The sequence below is a fragment of the Lepidochelys kempii genome, chromosome 10, assembly GCF_965140265.1.
Source record: "Lepidochelys kempii isolate rLepKem1 chromosome 10, rLepKem1.hap2, whole genome shotgun sequence".
NCBI lineage: Eukaryota > Metazoa > Chordata > Testudines > Cheloniidae > Lepidochelys > Lepidochelys kempii.
The window spans coordinates 69,341,877-69,358,814 of NC_133265.1; the positions used below are offsets into that span (position 1 = coordinate 69,341,877).

Sequence of the window (16,938 nt, forward strand, 5' to 3'; positions counted from 1 at the left end):
AACTGACAACTGCAACAGGGTTCACTTACCACCAGGGCACCTCCTCATGGTGATTCTGGGGATTAGCTCCTTCCACATCCGATACCCCCTTCTGCTGCTCATTCACAAGCCCTGCAACTTCTCTTCTGCAACTCAGGGTGCTCCTTCTTGATGCCTCAGCTGCTCCCTCTTCATGGCTTACTGCTCCAGCCAGGTCATTGTGTGTCTTCTCCCCAGGGTACCAAAGGATCGCTGGATCAACTGTACAGTTACCTTTCTAGGCTATCCTATAGTTGAAGACTAGTGCCACTTTTCTCTATGGCAGATAAGAAAACTCAGGCCTGCCCACTACTCTGGGTTCCAACACAGGGACCCTCTGTTCAGCAGCCACAGTCTGCTCACTCCCAGACTCTGTTATTATTTCCCTATGCTCCTTCCTACTCTTCTTCTCCAGCTCCCTGTAGCTAGTTCACTCCACTCAGGTTCTTGACAGAGTCACATGCTCACCTAGGGAGTGACTACAGAACATCCCCTTGCTGGCTTTCTAGCAGCCCAATGGGCTCATCTGAACTTCATCTTCTATTAGGGCTCACCTAGTCAGCCTGATTCTCCTACAGGTGCAGCCTATTAGTTGGGAAGGGGCTAATTAACCTATTTTAACCCTTTCAGGTGAAGTGCGGCGTGAACACCCAATCCCAGGAACACTGAAAATGTAAATCAGGGGCTATATTTAAAGTGTGCAACCAAGTCTGTGAGTTACCTCTTTTTAAGCATAGCAACAACTGAAGACTCAGGTTCAAAATTGTGATCTGTAGTCTTTATTGCACATTCAAATTTCCACCTTAATAGCAATTCTTACCATAACTATCACTATCCGTTATACTGAAGTGCTATATGAAAATATACCCTGTCCTTTGATATCTCTGCAGTTTGTCTTTTCATCTCTGCAGGATATTTGGATTACTTCTGCTCATCTCTTAACTTCATCTGAATTTTGCCATGTCCTAAAATAGATACTTCATTAACTTATTGCTCTACTTGCATCAGGTCTTAGGGACATATCACATGTGGGATAAGGGTATAATGTGTTCCTTAATTCTCAAACCCCTCCCCCCATCCTAAAATAATTTTCTCATTTCCCCCATACCTCCTGGAGTACAATCATTAGACCTTCAGTGATAGCATTGCACGGGGTCGTAGAACTTCCAGTAGAAATGGATGGCTGTCTTGTCACAATACCTGCTATAATAATAACCAAAATAGGCAGAGATAGTCCAGCCATTAGGAGAGTGAATGGTACTGGTCTGTGTGTTCGTTACTCAATAATTAGCAATACTTGTGGATTCCCCCACCACAAGTATTGCATATGCTGCTTGTACTGTTTAGTCTTGATCACATGAATATTTAGCAGCTTTTCATGCTTGAGAACCATGGCACAAATCTTGCTCATCATCACTTGACAACATCAGCGTCACTGAGTATTTCATGCCCTGGTCTCACACCTGCCACTATTTGCAATTGTACTCATCAGCTCCAATGTACATTTTATGTCATATTGCTGAGTTAACCCTTCTGTTCTGTTCAGATGCAGAGTGTTTTTATGTAAGGGCGGGGGCTGTTCCTGTGGTATCTGGATCCTTTAGCTGTTTACTGTCATAGGCCCCATTTGGGTCACTTCCCCTCTGATTATGGTGGCCATCACACGATGATTATGGCAGCAATCTCTTAGTTAAATACATGGGGATGGTGTTCAGAAGGGGTATTTACTGGGTGTTACTAGATGAAGAAATCAATCAACTGTCCCTGTACAGCAGCTATGTAATGGTGCTGTCTTGTTGATAACGCCTTTCATTCACACTACTGTCTGTCTCCTGCCTGATTCCAATGGCAATTTAGGGCCTGGTCCTGAGAGTTGTTTAGCACCCTTACGGGGAGGAGAAACAGGTTGGTGACATCAGGCTGCCTTAGCCAATCCCTTTGTGTTGTTTGGATCCTTGGTAGTAATAATGCAGTTTCTACACTGCCAGTTTTCTGTAATGCCCCAGCAACTCCAGAAACCAGCAGTGCACAACACTGTCAAATACCTTCTGCTAACTAATCTATCATGTCATTCAGATGAGCACAAACAGCAGACAGGCACACTCCTGTATGGCTGGATTTACAAGAGGATTTTTCCCTTTTGGCAGTGTGAATGGCTGGAATAATGTGGGTAATTGGTCAAGCCATGGGTTAGCAGGGTGACTTGCAATGCTGGGCCATTCCTCCAAGGACTAAGGTCTGAAGCACTTCCTTTGACTGATCTGAGACATAAGTCACTAAGGATCAGGCAAATCAGAGGACCATCTGTTGTGTAGGGATGAATTAATGCGGAGAGCAGAGGGAAGGGAGCCATGTGATTATGTGATCCATGCAGAACTCATTTATGACATTGAGAATAGAACTGGTGGGAAAATAGCTGGGGGTGGAGGGAGTTGGGTGTTCCCTGCAGAAAATGCAGGGTAAAATATTTCAGCCCAAATCAGAAAAAATGCAATTAAAACTGGCACCATGGGTCCTCATGGGAGTTGTATTTCAGGTACCTTATGCTCACATTCTTCTCTGTGGATGTAGCACTCTGGCTCCACTACCTCTCCCATGATACACCACTTGCTGCCCCTGTGGGGAGCAGAGGGGGTGCATCTAGACATGGTGCATGGCTGGAGATGTAGTTCAGACAGAGAGCCCAGCCCATGGAGGAGAACAGGAGCATAAGGCATGCGAACTATAACTCCCATGAGACACCACAACACCCTTTTAGATAGAATGTGTCTTTTATAAAATATCAACATTTTCTGTGTAATGTTAATACTTTTCATGAGAAGTTCCATTTAGTCAAAAAACAATTTTCTGTCAAAAAACAGTTTCAATGGATAATTTCCCACCAGCCCTAGCTGCGAATCCATATGTGGGAATCTGTAACAGGATAACAACATTGGAGAGAAAAATCAAGTCCAAGCTAGCTGGTCACTTAAACCTCCGATTCCAGACAGCTTCCCCATTCAGGACAGCTCTTAACTTTACCTGCTTGAAGTCTAAGGGTTGTCAACTTGAGCTTAAGTGCTCTCCTGAATTGGGCCCTTAGTCCCAATTCAAATGCTCTCAATTCTGATGCCTTTGGATGTTAGCTCAAGAGCAGAGCGAGGCTCAGCTATCCTCTACCACCACTAGTACTGCCTTGGAAAGTCTGAATAGCACAGTTCTAGAATTACTGTCCTACACCAGATTTTTGGAGCGTGAAGGTGATAAGGCTTCATTGCTCAGAACATTTCACCGTGGCTTAGTCTACATTAGAAAGTTTTACCAGTAAAATGTTACTGGTCTCACCACAGGCTTCCCTGCATCCACACTCAGATCTGAGTCCTGCGAACAAAAGCCTGAAATTTTGCTGGTAAAATTAAACCAGTCTTCAGACGGTATGATTCTACTGGCAGGATGCCTGTGTGGACACAGCAGTACCTGAATGGACAAATACAGTCCTCCAGCAACAAACCCACAATGCAACAGTTCCTGCAGCAGTGACCTCTCTGGTCAAAGTTTTTAACTCTGCTGCCCCGGGGTCACAGTGACTGAAATCTGCCCCCCTGTAAAGCATGTTCTGGAAATACCTCTTTCCCCGCCTGCCACCTTTACAACCACAGCTGAGCAAGCATGGCTCCAGCTGAATCATATGCTGCCGCCTGTCGGGGAAAGGCGCTGCCCAGGCACAGCTGTGGACTTCCCACAGGAACAAAGATCTAGCTGTTGACATTGCAAAGAAGATGCAGACGCTGGGTTACAACAGGGACAAGAACCAACGGTGGGCAAAGGGGAAGAAGCTGTGGCAGGTTTACCAGGAGCAAAGGAGGACAACAGAAAGTCTGGCACTGCTCCCAACAGCTACCGCTATTATAAAGAGTTCGGTGCCACACTGAGTCGGGATTGCACCCTGGACCTGCAGGCTGAGGAGAAGCTGAATGAGGAGAGGGATGTGGAATATGCAGGCCCAACCAAGAACCAGGGGCCCTTGGAGACCCAACTGAACCCAAAGAGAGAACTCAACACTGGGGAAGGGGCCTGAGGTAGGTGTAATTTCCTGTCCGCCCCTTCCCCCCCAGTAATGCACAACATACTTTCTTCAGAGCTTCTGAAACTTCAGTCTCCTCCCTTTTTCCTCTCCCCCTCTCAAAATGGCAGTGGACTCTGCAAGGAACAAAGGAATTCTGTTTTAAAGTAGCTGGTTTATTTTAAGAGCATGAACTGGCAGTAACATGCAAACCTTTTGCCAGTACTTTTGCTTCCATTCAAAGTACACACTTCTTCCTGCAATGCTTGTGGGTAACCAAATCATATGCACTCCATAGAAAAACTAAAAAAAACCCCAATTGCATTGATTGTAAGCTCAATGCAAACCAATAAGTGACAATTCAAACTACATGATTTTGTAGAAAATGCTTTGTAAACGGATTGTTTTCAGGTGTTCAAGACCAGAACATGTTACCTGCAGGCTGTGATTAGATGCAGGAAAGTGGTAGAAACAGTGTGTGGTTAACTGGTGGGGAGCTGGCTTGGACTGGCTCACATTGCTATCTGGCAGTCATAGGGGCCCTCTGCCACTTGTGGAAGTGCCCATTTATCTGTGCCCACACAGCTTTCTGGCCCTCTGGGACAATTTCACTGAACTTTTCACTCAAGTAGAATGTGATCTTTGCTCAGACATTTCTCCTGCCAGAGTAGGGCACCTTCCCCACCACTCTGTACAGACCTCTCAGGGGATCATTGCTATAAAGATGCTGTCAGTATGAAGAGCTCCAGGCAACCATGTCCCTTTCATTTCAGAGCCAATGAACAATACGGAAGACTGCTTTGAATACACCTTCTCTGACCTGCACCTTGCACCCAAAGCAGCTAGAACCTTGCACTTTCTTTTTTAATAGCAGCCAAATGTGAATGCACTCTGCCAAAATACCTGTGTTGGCAGGAGTATTCTGGGAGAACTTTCGGCAGTAAAACTTTCCAATGTAGGCAGAACCTGTCTGTAGGCATATTCTACTGCATTAGTGCCTGGTTCCCACCCAAACCACCACGCTTATTCTAGCTCCAGTTTCTTTCCCCCAGTTGAAGTGTTTTTGAATGTTATTGAACAATAAGGAACTGTTTAGGGCTAATAGATGACTAGTTCCAAAGTTGCAGAAGATGTTTAAAGACCGAATCAGTATTCTTGTTCTTTTCCAGCAGACGCCCTCACCTCCTTCATCCACCAGCCTGACCAAGGGTGGATGTCAAGGGAAATCTCTCCCACCGCTCATTCTGTAAGTCGAATCAGTTTCCCTCCTTTAGGGCTCCAGTATATATCAATTGCATTAAGAGCTAAAGAATTTGCAAGCTACGGCAACTGGCCAGCAAACACTGTTCTGTGCTCAAGCCCACTTTACTCACAAATTTGGATAATGGGGGTTGAGAGTCTCTTAGATGATATAGTGCGTCAACCCTGTGCTAGTCACACCATTCTGAGCAGTGCGGTTGTTGATGCACCGTGAGTTTAAAAGTCACACTGCCCCCCTGGAAAGCATTAACTGGCAATACTGCCATTATTGCCAGTAACTCCTAAAATTGCTGCAGCTGAAAGAGAAATGTATAGGAAAAAAGTTTGGTTTTTTTACTATTTTTCCCTTTGTTTGCTTTGCGTGAGTGATAGCACTTTGACTATAGACAGTTTCCCTAACAGTTATCTGGGTCTTTTACAGAGTAACAGTGAAAAGTAAACTATTTTAAAAACAAGAGACTGTAGGGACAGGTGGGGTAATTTGATTTTTTTTTTAACAGCAAACAATGGATTAGATTTCAAGTTGATGGTGCCCCTTTAACACTGTTTTCCTGGTTAAAAAAAAAATAAAACCAGCCACTCTTTATTAGCCTCTCAGGAGCAAACAGTAATGAGATAATTTAACAAACATGGGCATCGCCGCAGAAGAGCCAGACCCAGGTTCTATATCCCTCTTTGCCGGCTGACCCATAACATTTCCAGCCTTTCTTACCCACCAGAATGCAATCCTGCCCATTGAAGTCAATGGGAGTTTTGCCATTGACAACAAAATGCTATTTTCCCCATGCTTCATGATGCATATCAACTGTCCTGCTGTTTGACGGCATGATTGTTTTGCAGGTGTATGATGATGGTAGCAGTAAGCACAAACCCAGATGAGGAGAGATGCAAACAATGGAGGCGCCAACACCAGAGCTTGCATATGTTGATGTGGACAAAGGACTAACATTAGCATGTTTTGTCTTCCTTTGCCTTTTCTTGATCGTCATGATTATTCGCTGTGCAAAAGTCATCATGGACCCTTACAGCGCCATCCCAACTTCCACATGGGAGGAGCAGCACCTGGATGACTGAAAGGGACACTGCAGGAAGCTTTCACAGCACAATCTGGAAGACCTTTTCATTCAGAGAAGGTGAATGTATATTAAACCGAAATACAGAGTGGTGCAAATACCTCTGACAGCATATTGGTTACATTTTCTTGCATAGCAGGTTGTAGACATCATTGTGTCCCTATCTGATGGTACAGCCTATTTCTGTTATAACCTTCACATATTAACAAGAGAAATTACGATGTAACTTGAATAGCACAAAAGCTTTCTAGGCAATAAGGCTCCCTTAAAGCTTCTAATATAAACCTCAACCTGGCATTCTTCTTCCTTAAGGAATATTGTCTGTGTTGTTTCCAATAAATAAGGGGATGGGTAGCTATCAGTACTTGGAAAAGCAATAAGGGCATTTGATCTTTCTTTGACAATGGGTTGCTTACAATATGTTTGTCAGTTATTTTTGTGCGGTTCTTAAGGCTATGAAAATGCCAGACCTTATAGGTGTGCATAGTCTAAGACTATGTAAAATGCCACCAAGGTCTCCTGGGAATTTCTGCCCCTGGGATGTCAGGGAATGTAAGTCCTAAAAAGGTATATACGGTGGAGTAGAGAGATGTGCACAAACTTATTCTTGGCCAACTGAGTTCTAGGCACACACTTCCCCTACAGTATTTTAGAAATGTACTTCCAAGGGTCACGATTATGAAATACACAAAACTTGTGACAATTTTCAAATGATCAGCTGTACAATTGCTCCCATCTTTTTATTTACAGTTGTTAGGAGTCAGCCTTGCTGCTACCCATCTGGGTTGCACAAGATTAAAGGAGCAAAGGCAAGAGAAGAAGAGACATATCTCAGAACTAGCTACTCTAGATAAGATGGGGTTATATTTTTCTACTGGTCAGTAAGAAAGAAGAGTATTTAGCAACAAATTATAACGTGCATTCTGCCATGGCAAAATTAAGTACTTTTAATAGAAGAACTTTTCACAAAATTGTAATATAAATATCTGCCCAATTTCCCCCGTTAACCATTCACTAATTATTGCAGATAAGGAGGAGAAAGGGATTCAAAGAGCTCCCAGATTATAGTGTGCAGTTTTGAGGTTTGGAGGGAAAGGAATTCCCTTCAAATATAAATCCTAGGTTCTGTATTCCCTGAAGACTTTCAATCCTGTCTCTATTGCAAAAATTCACCCACAGCTGCTTTCCTGCAGTGACTACAGGTTTTGTTCAAGGGAGTCCAAGGAACTACTGGAGTAATAAGGAGTTTACCCTACAGGAGTCGTCCTGCAGATGCTAGGTCTCAACTAGAGCAGTCATGGGTGCATCCGTGAAGAACCAGTTTCCACCAAACCTGGAGGTATCCAGCTACTCACACACAGAGGGGGGTATTTGCCCCCTATATTCCCAACTCCGTGACCATGCTGCCAGGTGCCTTTCTTTGATAAGGTTGCCTCCATGTTGTAGGATGCATTGTATAAGAAGGGGGGTATCCAATGGTTGGAGCAAGGAAGTAGGAATCAGGGTTCCTTGGTTTCTAGTCTCAGCTCTGTCACAGACATGCTACATGACCAGGCAAGTCACTTCATTTCTCTGTGCCTCACTTTACTCATCTGTAAACTGAGCCACCATAATATCTGCCTGCCTCCCACTGAGCTCTGAAGCTTAATCAATATCAGAAAAGCACTTGGAGATCCATAAATAAGAAGCACTGCATATAGGTATAAAGTATTAATTTATTGTAATTATTTGTGAAGTTGGAATAAAGGGATTGGTTGAGATTCATTATAGGGTAGGTTAAATTCCCCCATTTCAGAGGAACCCCATAAGATGCTCTTCACCATTTAGCCCCTGCCTTAAGGACCAGATTCTGCTGTTCTTACTCCTGGTTGTTAGCACCTTGCTCAATTAATAATCCTGTTGGTTTCAGAAGGATTCTTTGTGGAGTAAGATGCTATTCCACATGACTAAGGGCATCCAAACCTGGCTCTAAGAGGTGTGGAGAGTATTGTGCAGAACTTCTGCACTGGGATGAATTTCACCCTCTGTTCATTTCTGGTGTTCATTTGGGAGAAAGGAGTTTACTATAGATGCTAGGATCTACCTGGATAGTGCAGCTCTCTTCCCAGCTACCTGACCTGGTTGAATTACCCATTGCCAGTAATTTAGCTGACAAGTTTAGCTCTTGTTTCTGTTGGCCAGTTGTGGATTTTTACAATGTGAACGTTATTCAACATAGTGTGTGCAAACAAATTGCTGTCTATTTTGTTCCTGGCTGGGGCACTACGAGTATCTCTTTACACTATATGAGTTATTGCCTCGGTCACATGGTATTGTTTCTGCTCCCTGACTGGGTGGCTCAATTTTGTCACCCGTAGTCACGTTGACTACTATCTTACACTGAGTTTACTGGGGCTACTTACAGAGTCCAACAAGAGTAAGGGGAACAGAATCAGTCTCTTGATTGGCAAGAGTCACTTTTTTGTTCGCGAGTTATCTGCACGCCTAACTGCTCAGCCAATCGACAGTGCAAATGAGGCTTGTGATAGCCATTTTCAGTGTGAACACTCTGACGAATGTTTATCTGCACCTATGATACTTCGGCTTACCATAGGGTCACAAACAGAACCCCAATCCAGCAAAACACGTAACCACCTTAGAGCTGCTGTTTAGGAATTCAACACAAGGGACGCTATCTATGGATATGTCTATTTTCTACTAATAATGCATTTCTGTTTCAGCTGTAACCTCCCTGATTCATCCTTCTGTTGGTAAAAGGCGAAATCCTCATGCTTAGGCTTTCCATAAGCATCTACCCAGTCATCTAAGACCTTTCCATTTGAAGTTCATATCTACACACAGCTATTTCATTTCTTCACTGATCATGCAAACATGATCTGATTTCTATGCATCCCAGTCTGCTGCCACCTCACTCGCATAACCCCCAGGTTTCTTTGGGGCTATCTGTAAAAGGGAATGCTAGCTTCTGTGTCAAAAGCAAAAACACTCCTTATTTCTTGCCTTCTGAGTGTCAACTTGGCAATTTCTCACCTGTCTTTTAATCAGCACACATTATTCTAATGCACACATAATCCTGATCCTGCAATCCCAACGTCACATAACTTCCCTTGAAGTCAATAGAAGTTTTGTGTTAGAAACAGCTGCAGCATTGAGCATAGATAGTAATTTAAACTGCATGTAACAAGTGCCTCGGCTACTTTGTTTTATTTTAAATAATTATTCTCTACTTACAATCAGCAAACCTACTCATCTTGTAGTGAATGTGTTTATCTAATACAATAAATGGCCTCAACACAGAACTTGTTCTTGTTTTTTAAAAGTAAGGCCATCTTGGTTCTCTCCTGGTCTTCACAATCCATTCTGCTGGTCTCTACTATCTGAATTGTTCATTGGACTGTAAAGGACTAGATTGTAACTTTATCCTCTACCAAGAGTAAGAGGTGGCAAGTAGAGCAGAGACTCAGTCACAATTCTCTGCCTCTTTTGTCCAAGAGAAGAGTAAGTTGCTTCACTCCTTTTCATAGAGCAGCTTCACCCCCACAGCTACTATGGCTGGCAAATGGGAGCGCCTCCCACTGTCTCCATCCTTCTTTTCCAGCTTACTGACAGCCCAGTGTGTCAGACAAGTAGCCAGTGCTCTCCTCACCACTCTGGAGTCATAATCTGAGCAGGGCCAAGCCAGGGGAGTCGGAGGGAACCAATTCCCTTTTAGCCCCTGTGTATGTGAGTAAGGGCTGTGGCAATCTAGCCCGAAGAGAGGTGTCCCCGTGGTGGAATTATGGGGGAAAATTTTGTGGGCCAGATTTTCAAAGCTGGGGTGAACTGGAGCACAGTTGTTCTCGCTGCTCCTACAAAATCCACCTTTATGCATGTAGCTCGCCCACGTAATCACTGTGTCTGCACTAACAAGTGGCCAGTTGCATGTATGTGCCTGTCCTGGTGCAACTGCTCCACTAGTCTTTGAAGATCTGGCCCTTTGTACCTTGATCCTTTGCAATTTTAACCCTATTGCATAACGGGGGAGGTGTGTGGACAAGGATTCTAGGCAGGTGCAAACTCAATTAATGGATCATCTAAAATAATCACGGTACAGAGATTCTTTTTTGTTCCCCTAGTTTCATTTAGCAAAATCAATTTGGCACCAATGAAACCTGCAACTATGACCACTTTGTTTTACACTGGCAGGATTACAGCTGCAGGACTTCTAGAATTCCCTGAGTAAATCTGTCACTGCTCTTTAATAACTATACAAGAAACAGGAGGTTCACAGCACATAACAGGCAGCTACAAATCCTTGCCTCTGAAATGGTCCCACCAAGAATGTGTGAAGTCCTGAAAGCTTTGGTTAAAAAAAATTAATGTTTGCACGATGGTCTGGCTTCACAGGCTTAACAAGGGGAGAAGATCACGGAACCCAGTCAAACGGTGGGCCTTTAACGTTTCAACGTGCAAGAGAAATTGAATAAAACAATGCATTTGTGAGCTGTGGAACCTCTGGCTTTTCTAAACCTACCTGCCTTTCTCAAGCAACAGCAGTGACGGGGTAAGATCATCATTTTATGCAGCCACTTCCAGATGGCCTGTTCACCAGATACATAGAGGAGATCTCAGAGATACTGGCCTCTAAGTGTTCATAAGTATGGGCTGGAGTGTTCCTGCATAAAGGGACATGGAAGGCGGCAGCTCTAGACAGAGCCCCTTCTCCCTATGCTGGGGTGGGAGAGTAATTACTACCATCCCCCTTTCCCTAGCACAATACAGGGTTCACACACATGGAGCAGTGTGGGGATTGGAGTTAGAGCAGGGGAGTGGCCACTCTCTGTAGTGCTGCTCCCTGTAGACTCTATATGGAAACCATGAGGAAGCTAATTCTGTCCCAAGAGGTCCTATGACCTCTAGGTTTGGAGGCCAAACTTTCCCAGGCAGCCATTCTGATGTCCCTTCTCTGATCAGCTGTGTAAAAGGGGTGCTGAGCTGACCTGATGTTAAACCTTGGCTCATGAGATACCATGTCATGTAGCCTGTCCTAATGATTATTCTGCAGCACTATGGTATAGATGCCTAAGCCCCTGCAATTGTTTACTTTGGACTGAACTTGTAGTGTGTAACGTTTGAAAACAAGGAACATTTTGGGGGGAAAATATTGATGCACATTTAACATCCACTGAAACACATCGGCTTGGGCTGGTATGTGCTCCATGCGACCTGCCCAACAACAGTATTTCATGCTATTTTCACCCTGGAGAGGAAACCCCTTGAAAGTACTTTCTTGCAGCTTGGTGACAAACAGGTAAATTCTTTCCTGTTGTAAATGAACCCTGTTCCGAAAGACACAATGGAATTATAAAAAGAAAAGGAGTACTTGTGGCACCTTAGAGACTAACCAATTTATTTGAGCATGAGCTTTCGTGAGCTACAGCTCACTTCATCAGATGTTTACCGTGGAAACTGCAGCAGACTTTATATACACACAGAAATCATGAAACAATACCTCCTCCCACCCCACTGTCCTGCTGGTAATAGCTTATCTAAAGTGATCAACAGGTGGGCCATTTCCAGCACAAATCCAGGTTTTCTCACCCTCCACCCTGGGGGGGGTGGAGGGTGAGAAAACCTGGATTTGTGCTGGAAATGGCCCACCTGTTGATCACTTTAGATAAGCTATTACCAGCAGGACAGTGGGGTGGGAGGAGGTATTGTTTCATGATTTCTGTGTGTATATAAAGTCTGCTGCAGTTTCCACGGTAAACATCTGATGAAGTGAGCTGTAGCTCACGAAAGCTCATGCTCAAATAAATTGGTTAGTCTCTAAGGTGCCACAAGTACTCCTTTTCTTTTTGCGAATACAGACTAACACGGCTGTTCCTCTGAAACCTGTCAATGGAATTATACTTGTTTATACCCGCAGTGAATCTGCAGGGAACTGGAGCGGGAAATATGTGGCTGAGTTTGCAACAAAGACTCTTAAAGAGAAAAAACAGTAAGATTTATAACCATATTCTAGCAAGAAACAGAGGTTTGAATCCTCTGAGTTCTCATAACAGGCTCTATAGCTCTGAGCTAAAGATCAGAGCTTGAGTGAACAACCTGAGTCACTCTAAATGCATTTATGAGAGAAGTAACTAACCCTGAATTTACAGAACAGAGACCTTGTCCAATGCTAACTTACAGCTTTTCCTGAAAGAAACAGAGGGATGTGCATGATGCCAGCTAGGGAATTACAACAGCAGCACATTCCTGCTGACTCAGTGTGGGTCTGAGAGGGTAACTCAGTCCCCCACTGCTTGAGGCCAATGAGCAAGGCTAGCTCAGGAGCTGCAAGCTTTGGTGAGGAGAATGTGTGCTTGCGCTCTGGCCATCCAGATGCCATAAGAGAGTCTTGATTCATGCACATTGCGTGCTGCGTAGGTTGAAGTCTCTATCGTCCTGAGAAAGGGAGATGAAGCAGGTGGCATCGAAGCATCTGCTACCTGTATTATATATGACATAAATGCAAGGGGAGGAGAGGAGCTGTCCAGTTGCATCTCACACTGGTCTGACTTTTAACATGAACATGGTAAATGGACTTTGCAAACACTGCAGAGCCAGGACAACGTATTTAATCTGTTTAGTGGCCTCTGGTGCCCATTAAAAATGGTGGGGCTGCAAGAGGGGTAGAGGCACCAGTGACCATGCAAGACATCCCTAGCTTTAGTTTTAAGAGACTGATAAGTCTATGAGCAGGATTATCTGACGAGGCTGCCTGTGATAGCAGGGGACTGGAGTCAATGGCCCAAGAGGTCCCTTCCAGTCCTAGGTAGCCCTCTACTTTGCCTTGTGGAGCAGAACTGAAATAGCTTCACAAAAGCCTGTATTCCTGGCTCTGAGCCGCCACCCTCTGCTGCCTGCAGTCCATATGTCATCAGTCAGGTGTAGCACAGCTTCCAGCAGCAGGAGCAACTTCACCAGGAGCTCTCCAGTGGCAGCAGGCGGTACTGCACCCTGCAGTACGTCAGCCACACAACATGGATGTGATGTGACTGGCGGGGCTTAGCTCCATTGTTCTGGAAGGATTAGCTGCCCCTACAGCTTTGCGCTCGAGCTGATCACACATAGATTAAACCCCACACACCTTTTTACAGCTCTGTCCTGCTTCCTTGGAGGCACTAGGCCCAATTCTGACATCACCTACACCAGTTTTACACTGGCATAATTTCACTTGAATTCAATTCACTCCTGATTTAGAAATGCGTTGAATCAAAATCAAGCCAGCTATCTATACAAAAAGCCCCATTTCAGCTGATTTCTGGAGAGTTATCTCTGGTGTGGAGATCCTGGTCACGTAGACTTTGGAATTTAAATTAATCATTTTTTCTGTCACTCAGTCTGGAGTGGTTCACAACTGTGAGTGCTGACTTCAGGGCAAACTGTCAAAACTGGTGGTGTGTTCTATAATTAGATTTCACCAACCTAGTAACAAATGTGAACTCCTGGATCACTGTAACAGTCTTACCATGGAGTCACACACAGTCCTCTTGGGCATTCCAGTCTATCTTGCCACCCAGGTGAGCTGGATTTAGTGATAGTTGGTTATTGTATTACAAGAAAGAATATAACAGAGTCAGGTTGCTTCCAGACCCAAGAGACCAGTCACTTACCCCAGGTCTATCTGAACCTCACAACTCACCCCACAGACAATGATGGTAGCCAATCCTCGTAGTAAACTAACTAAGGATTTATTAACTAGGATAAAGCAGAGAGAGAGTTAATTACAGGTTACAGCAGACAAACATATATCCACAAATGAGTTATAGTCTATGGTTCCAAAAGGTGACAGAGTTGTAGCAATCTGTCAGCACTCAATGTCTTTTGGGGCTAACCTAGGTTGACCCTGGGGATCTCTGCTTCTGTTACATAGCTCCAGCCCTGTGAGAGTCCAAACAGCCAGAGAGAGAGAGAGATCCAGTTTCTCCTTGTCTGGTATTATTATCCCTTCCACTTCGTAGTCCAAACTGATGGGATGCATGTGACACTGCACCCCATATTCTTCATCGTGATATTATTATATGATATGATTTAGCATACTTATGATGTGTTTTATGCAAGACAGCTCATGTGAGGTGTCATTGGAAAAGTTATGATTTGGTGAATATGATTATCTTATATGTATGCAAGTATCATTTTTGTATCTAAAGTTAGGAATATTGACTATGTATCTGTATTTCAATTGTGCTTACACTGTGTGACACCCACAACTAGCCTTTCTGGTACAACCATGAAAAAGCCAGACAGTGCTGATGGCCCATCAACAAATACAACGAACCCTGGAAGAATTTAACATTCCTGTGAACATTCCAGACAGCCTGTAAGTAATGGCTGCTATGACTCTACAAGGACATGTGACCAGGCCACCTGATTCTGGACTCCATCTTGGGATGTCAGTATTTTTCCACAAACCAATCTGGGAACCAAGTTTTGAAACAAAGGGTTCCTGCCATATGCTAAAGCTATATAAGGCAGGGAGTGACATCATCTGTTGTTTTTCACTCCTCACAGAAGAAGACTCCTGGAAACACCTGAGGAACAAAGACTGAACTGGGGGAAGTGCTGGACCCAGGCTAAAGGGATGTCTAGCCTGTGTATGAAAGATCTGGGAATTCCAAGCTGCAAAGAAAACATGGCCTTTGCCTTAAGAATCTACAAGTCTGCCTGTACCATAAGTTTGGATATGAATAGCAGATTCTTACCCTATCTATCTAGTATATTAAGCTTAGGTTGCATTTTTGTTTATTTGCTAGGTAATCTGCTTTGATCTGTTTGCTATCACTTATAATCGCTTAAAATCTATCTTTTGTAGTTAATAAATTTATTTTGTGTTTTACTCTAAACCAGTGAGTTTGGAGTGAAGTACGTGGGAATCTTAGTTCAGAGAGGCTGTTGCATATTCCTCTCCACACTGGGGGGGAGGAGAACTGGATAATAAATTCATACTGGTTGGGGTTTGGACCAGGGCAGGATGGTACTGCTCTGGAGTCGTAGGCTGGAAATCTGGGGATTATTTTGGCTGTAGTCTCTCTATTGTTAGTTCACATGTGGTAGCTAGTCAGAGCACCTGCATGTAACTGCAGCTGGGTGTGTCCTTACCTGCATGTATGCAGGTGGAAATGTAAGACCGGGAGCATATCTGCAGCTTATCACAGCAGCACAGTGTGAGAGGGAGCGCAGGCTGGTGGGTCAGAGGGCTCAGTGGTACCCCAGTTCCTGGTGGCACCCCGGCGGGAACCCGTCACAATATGTTCACACGTAGATCTCTCCTTCCTGGAGGGAGTTAGGAATGCAGTTAACAGGGCATCTGTCCTTTGATGCTACACAGTTCCTCGTCTGCCTTTAACTGGCCATCTTGTATGCAGGACGAGCACTTTACCTTAATTAATGCTTCTTGCTCTGTATGTATAAATATCTTCTTATTATATGTTCCATTCTATGCATCCAATGAAGTGGGCTGTAGCCCATGAAAGCTTATGCTCAAATAAATATGTAAGTCTCTAAGGTGCCACAAGTATCCCTGTTCTTTTTGCTGATGCAGACTAACATGGCTGCTACTCTGAAACCTACAATTACAGAGGTTTACAGTGCAAACACTCAAAATACAACATTATACCATGGGCTATAGTGGTTAAAAATGAGATCAACACAGATCTTACAAGCATTTAATAAAGTCTAAACACTAAACACATTCTTACCAACTTAACATCTAATAGCTATTTTGATAATGCTAACATTCTAGGGTTGCCAGTTTTGATTGGATGTATTTCCTGTAGGTTTCATCTCATGACATAATTAATTATTCCTGGAGATTCCAGGACAATCCTGGAGGGTAGGCAACCCTATAACACACAGCTAAGCAAGACTGGTTTCCAGCTATGCACTTGTGTTTGGTGAGGGCCTTGGCATGAGCTGGCACCAGGTCTGCCAGCATCACATGGACGTCTTTGATCTCGCTAGCTCCATTTTGAAGCCATGCTCCCAACTGCTTCTCTCTGCTCCCTCTAGATTTTGCTCCTCTGCTCTGTTACAGCTCCTGACACCATCAGCTGAGCACCACCAGCAGCCGTAAATGTGTTTCATCTACAAACAGCATGGCCAGGTCCTCAAAGGGATTTAGGAGCCCAGCTCCCACTGAAATCAGGATCTGAGCTCAAATAAATACATTAGAGGACTAGCTCATATTGTTTGTTCTTGACAAGGCATTTTACTTACACAGCAAATCAATTAATATGAAGTGCATAACAGAGGCAAAAACAGAAGGAAGAGGACTGCATTTCTCACTCCCAAAATGGGCTGACAACTGAAAATCGAGAATCTGGTTGACTGGGGACAGTTGGAATGGAACACGTTGTGACAGCATACTTCATCATCTCCTTTCAAAGGAAGCCACGTGATCTTAGGCAACATCAGAATGACAAAATGCAGCTCTATTTTAATCAATAAGCATCAAGCTTGTGGCTGGGTATATCCAGAGAGCTTATTCATAAATTAATTGCATGGTGCTACTTGGCTAGGTAC

General features: G+C 44.0%; 1 protein-coding gene across 2 annotated transcripts in view; it reads left to right on the plus strand.

Annotated features, from left to right (window-relative positions):
* Positions 1-15,919, plus strand: part of CTXND1 (cortexin domain containing 1) — a 42,310-nt gene extending 26,391 nt beyond the window's left edge. The window contains exons 3-6 of one of the 2 annotated variants that reach the window (XR_012154039.1): positions 5,230-5,306; positions 6,161-6,453; positions 10,780-10,936; positions 14,929-15,919. Coding sequence is in view for 1 of the 2 variants with exons in the window: in XM_073304120.1 (XP_073160221.1) it covers positions 6,206-6,394 (189 nt within the window). In the remaining variant the exon portion in view is untranslated. Of the gene's footprint in view, positions 1-5,229; positions 5,307-6,160; positions 9,757-10,779; positions 10,937-14,928 lie in introns of those variants that run through there. The other variant, XM_073304120.1, reaches the window with a different exon arrangement.
* Positions 15,920-16,938: the final 1,019 nt, after the last annotated feature.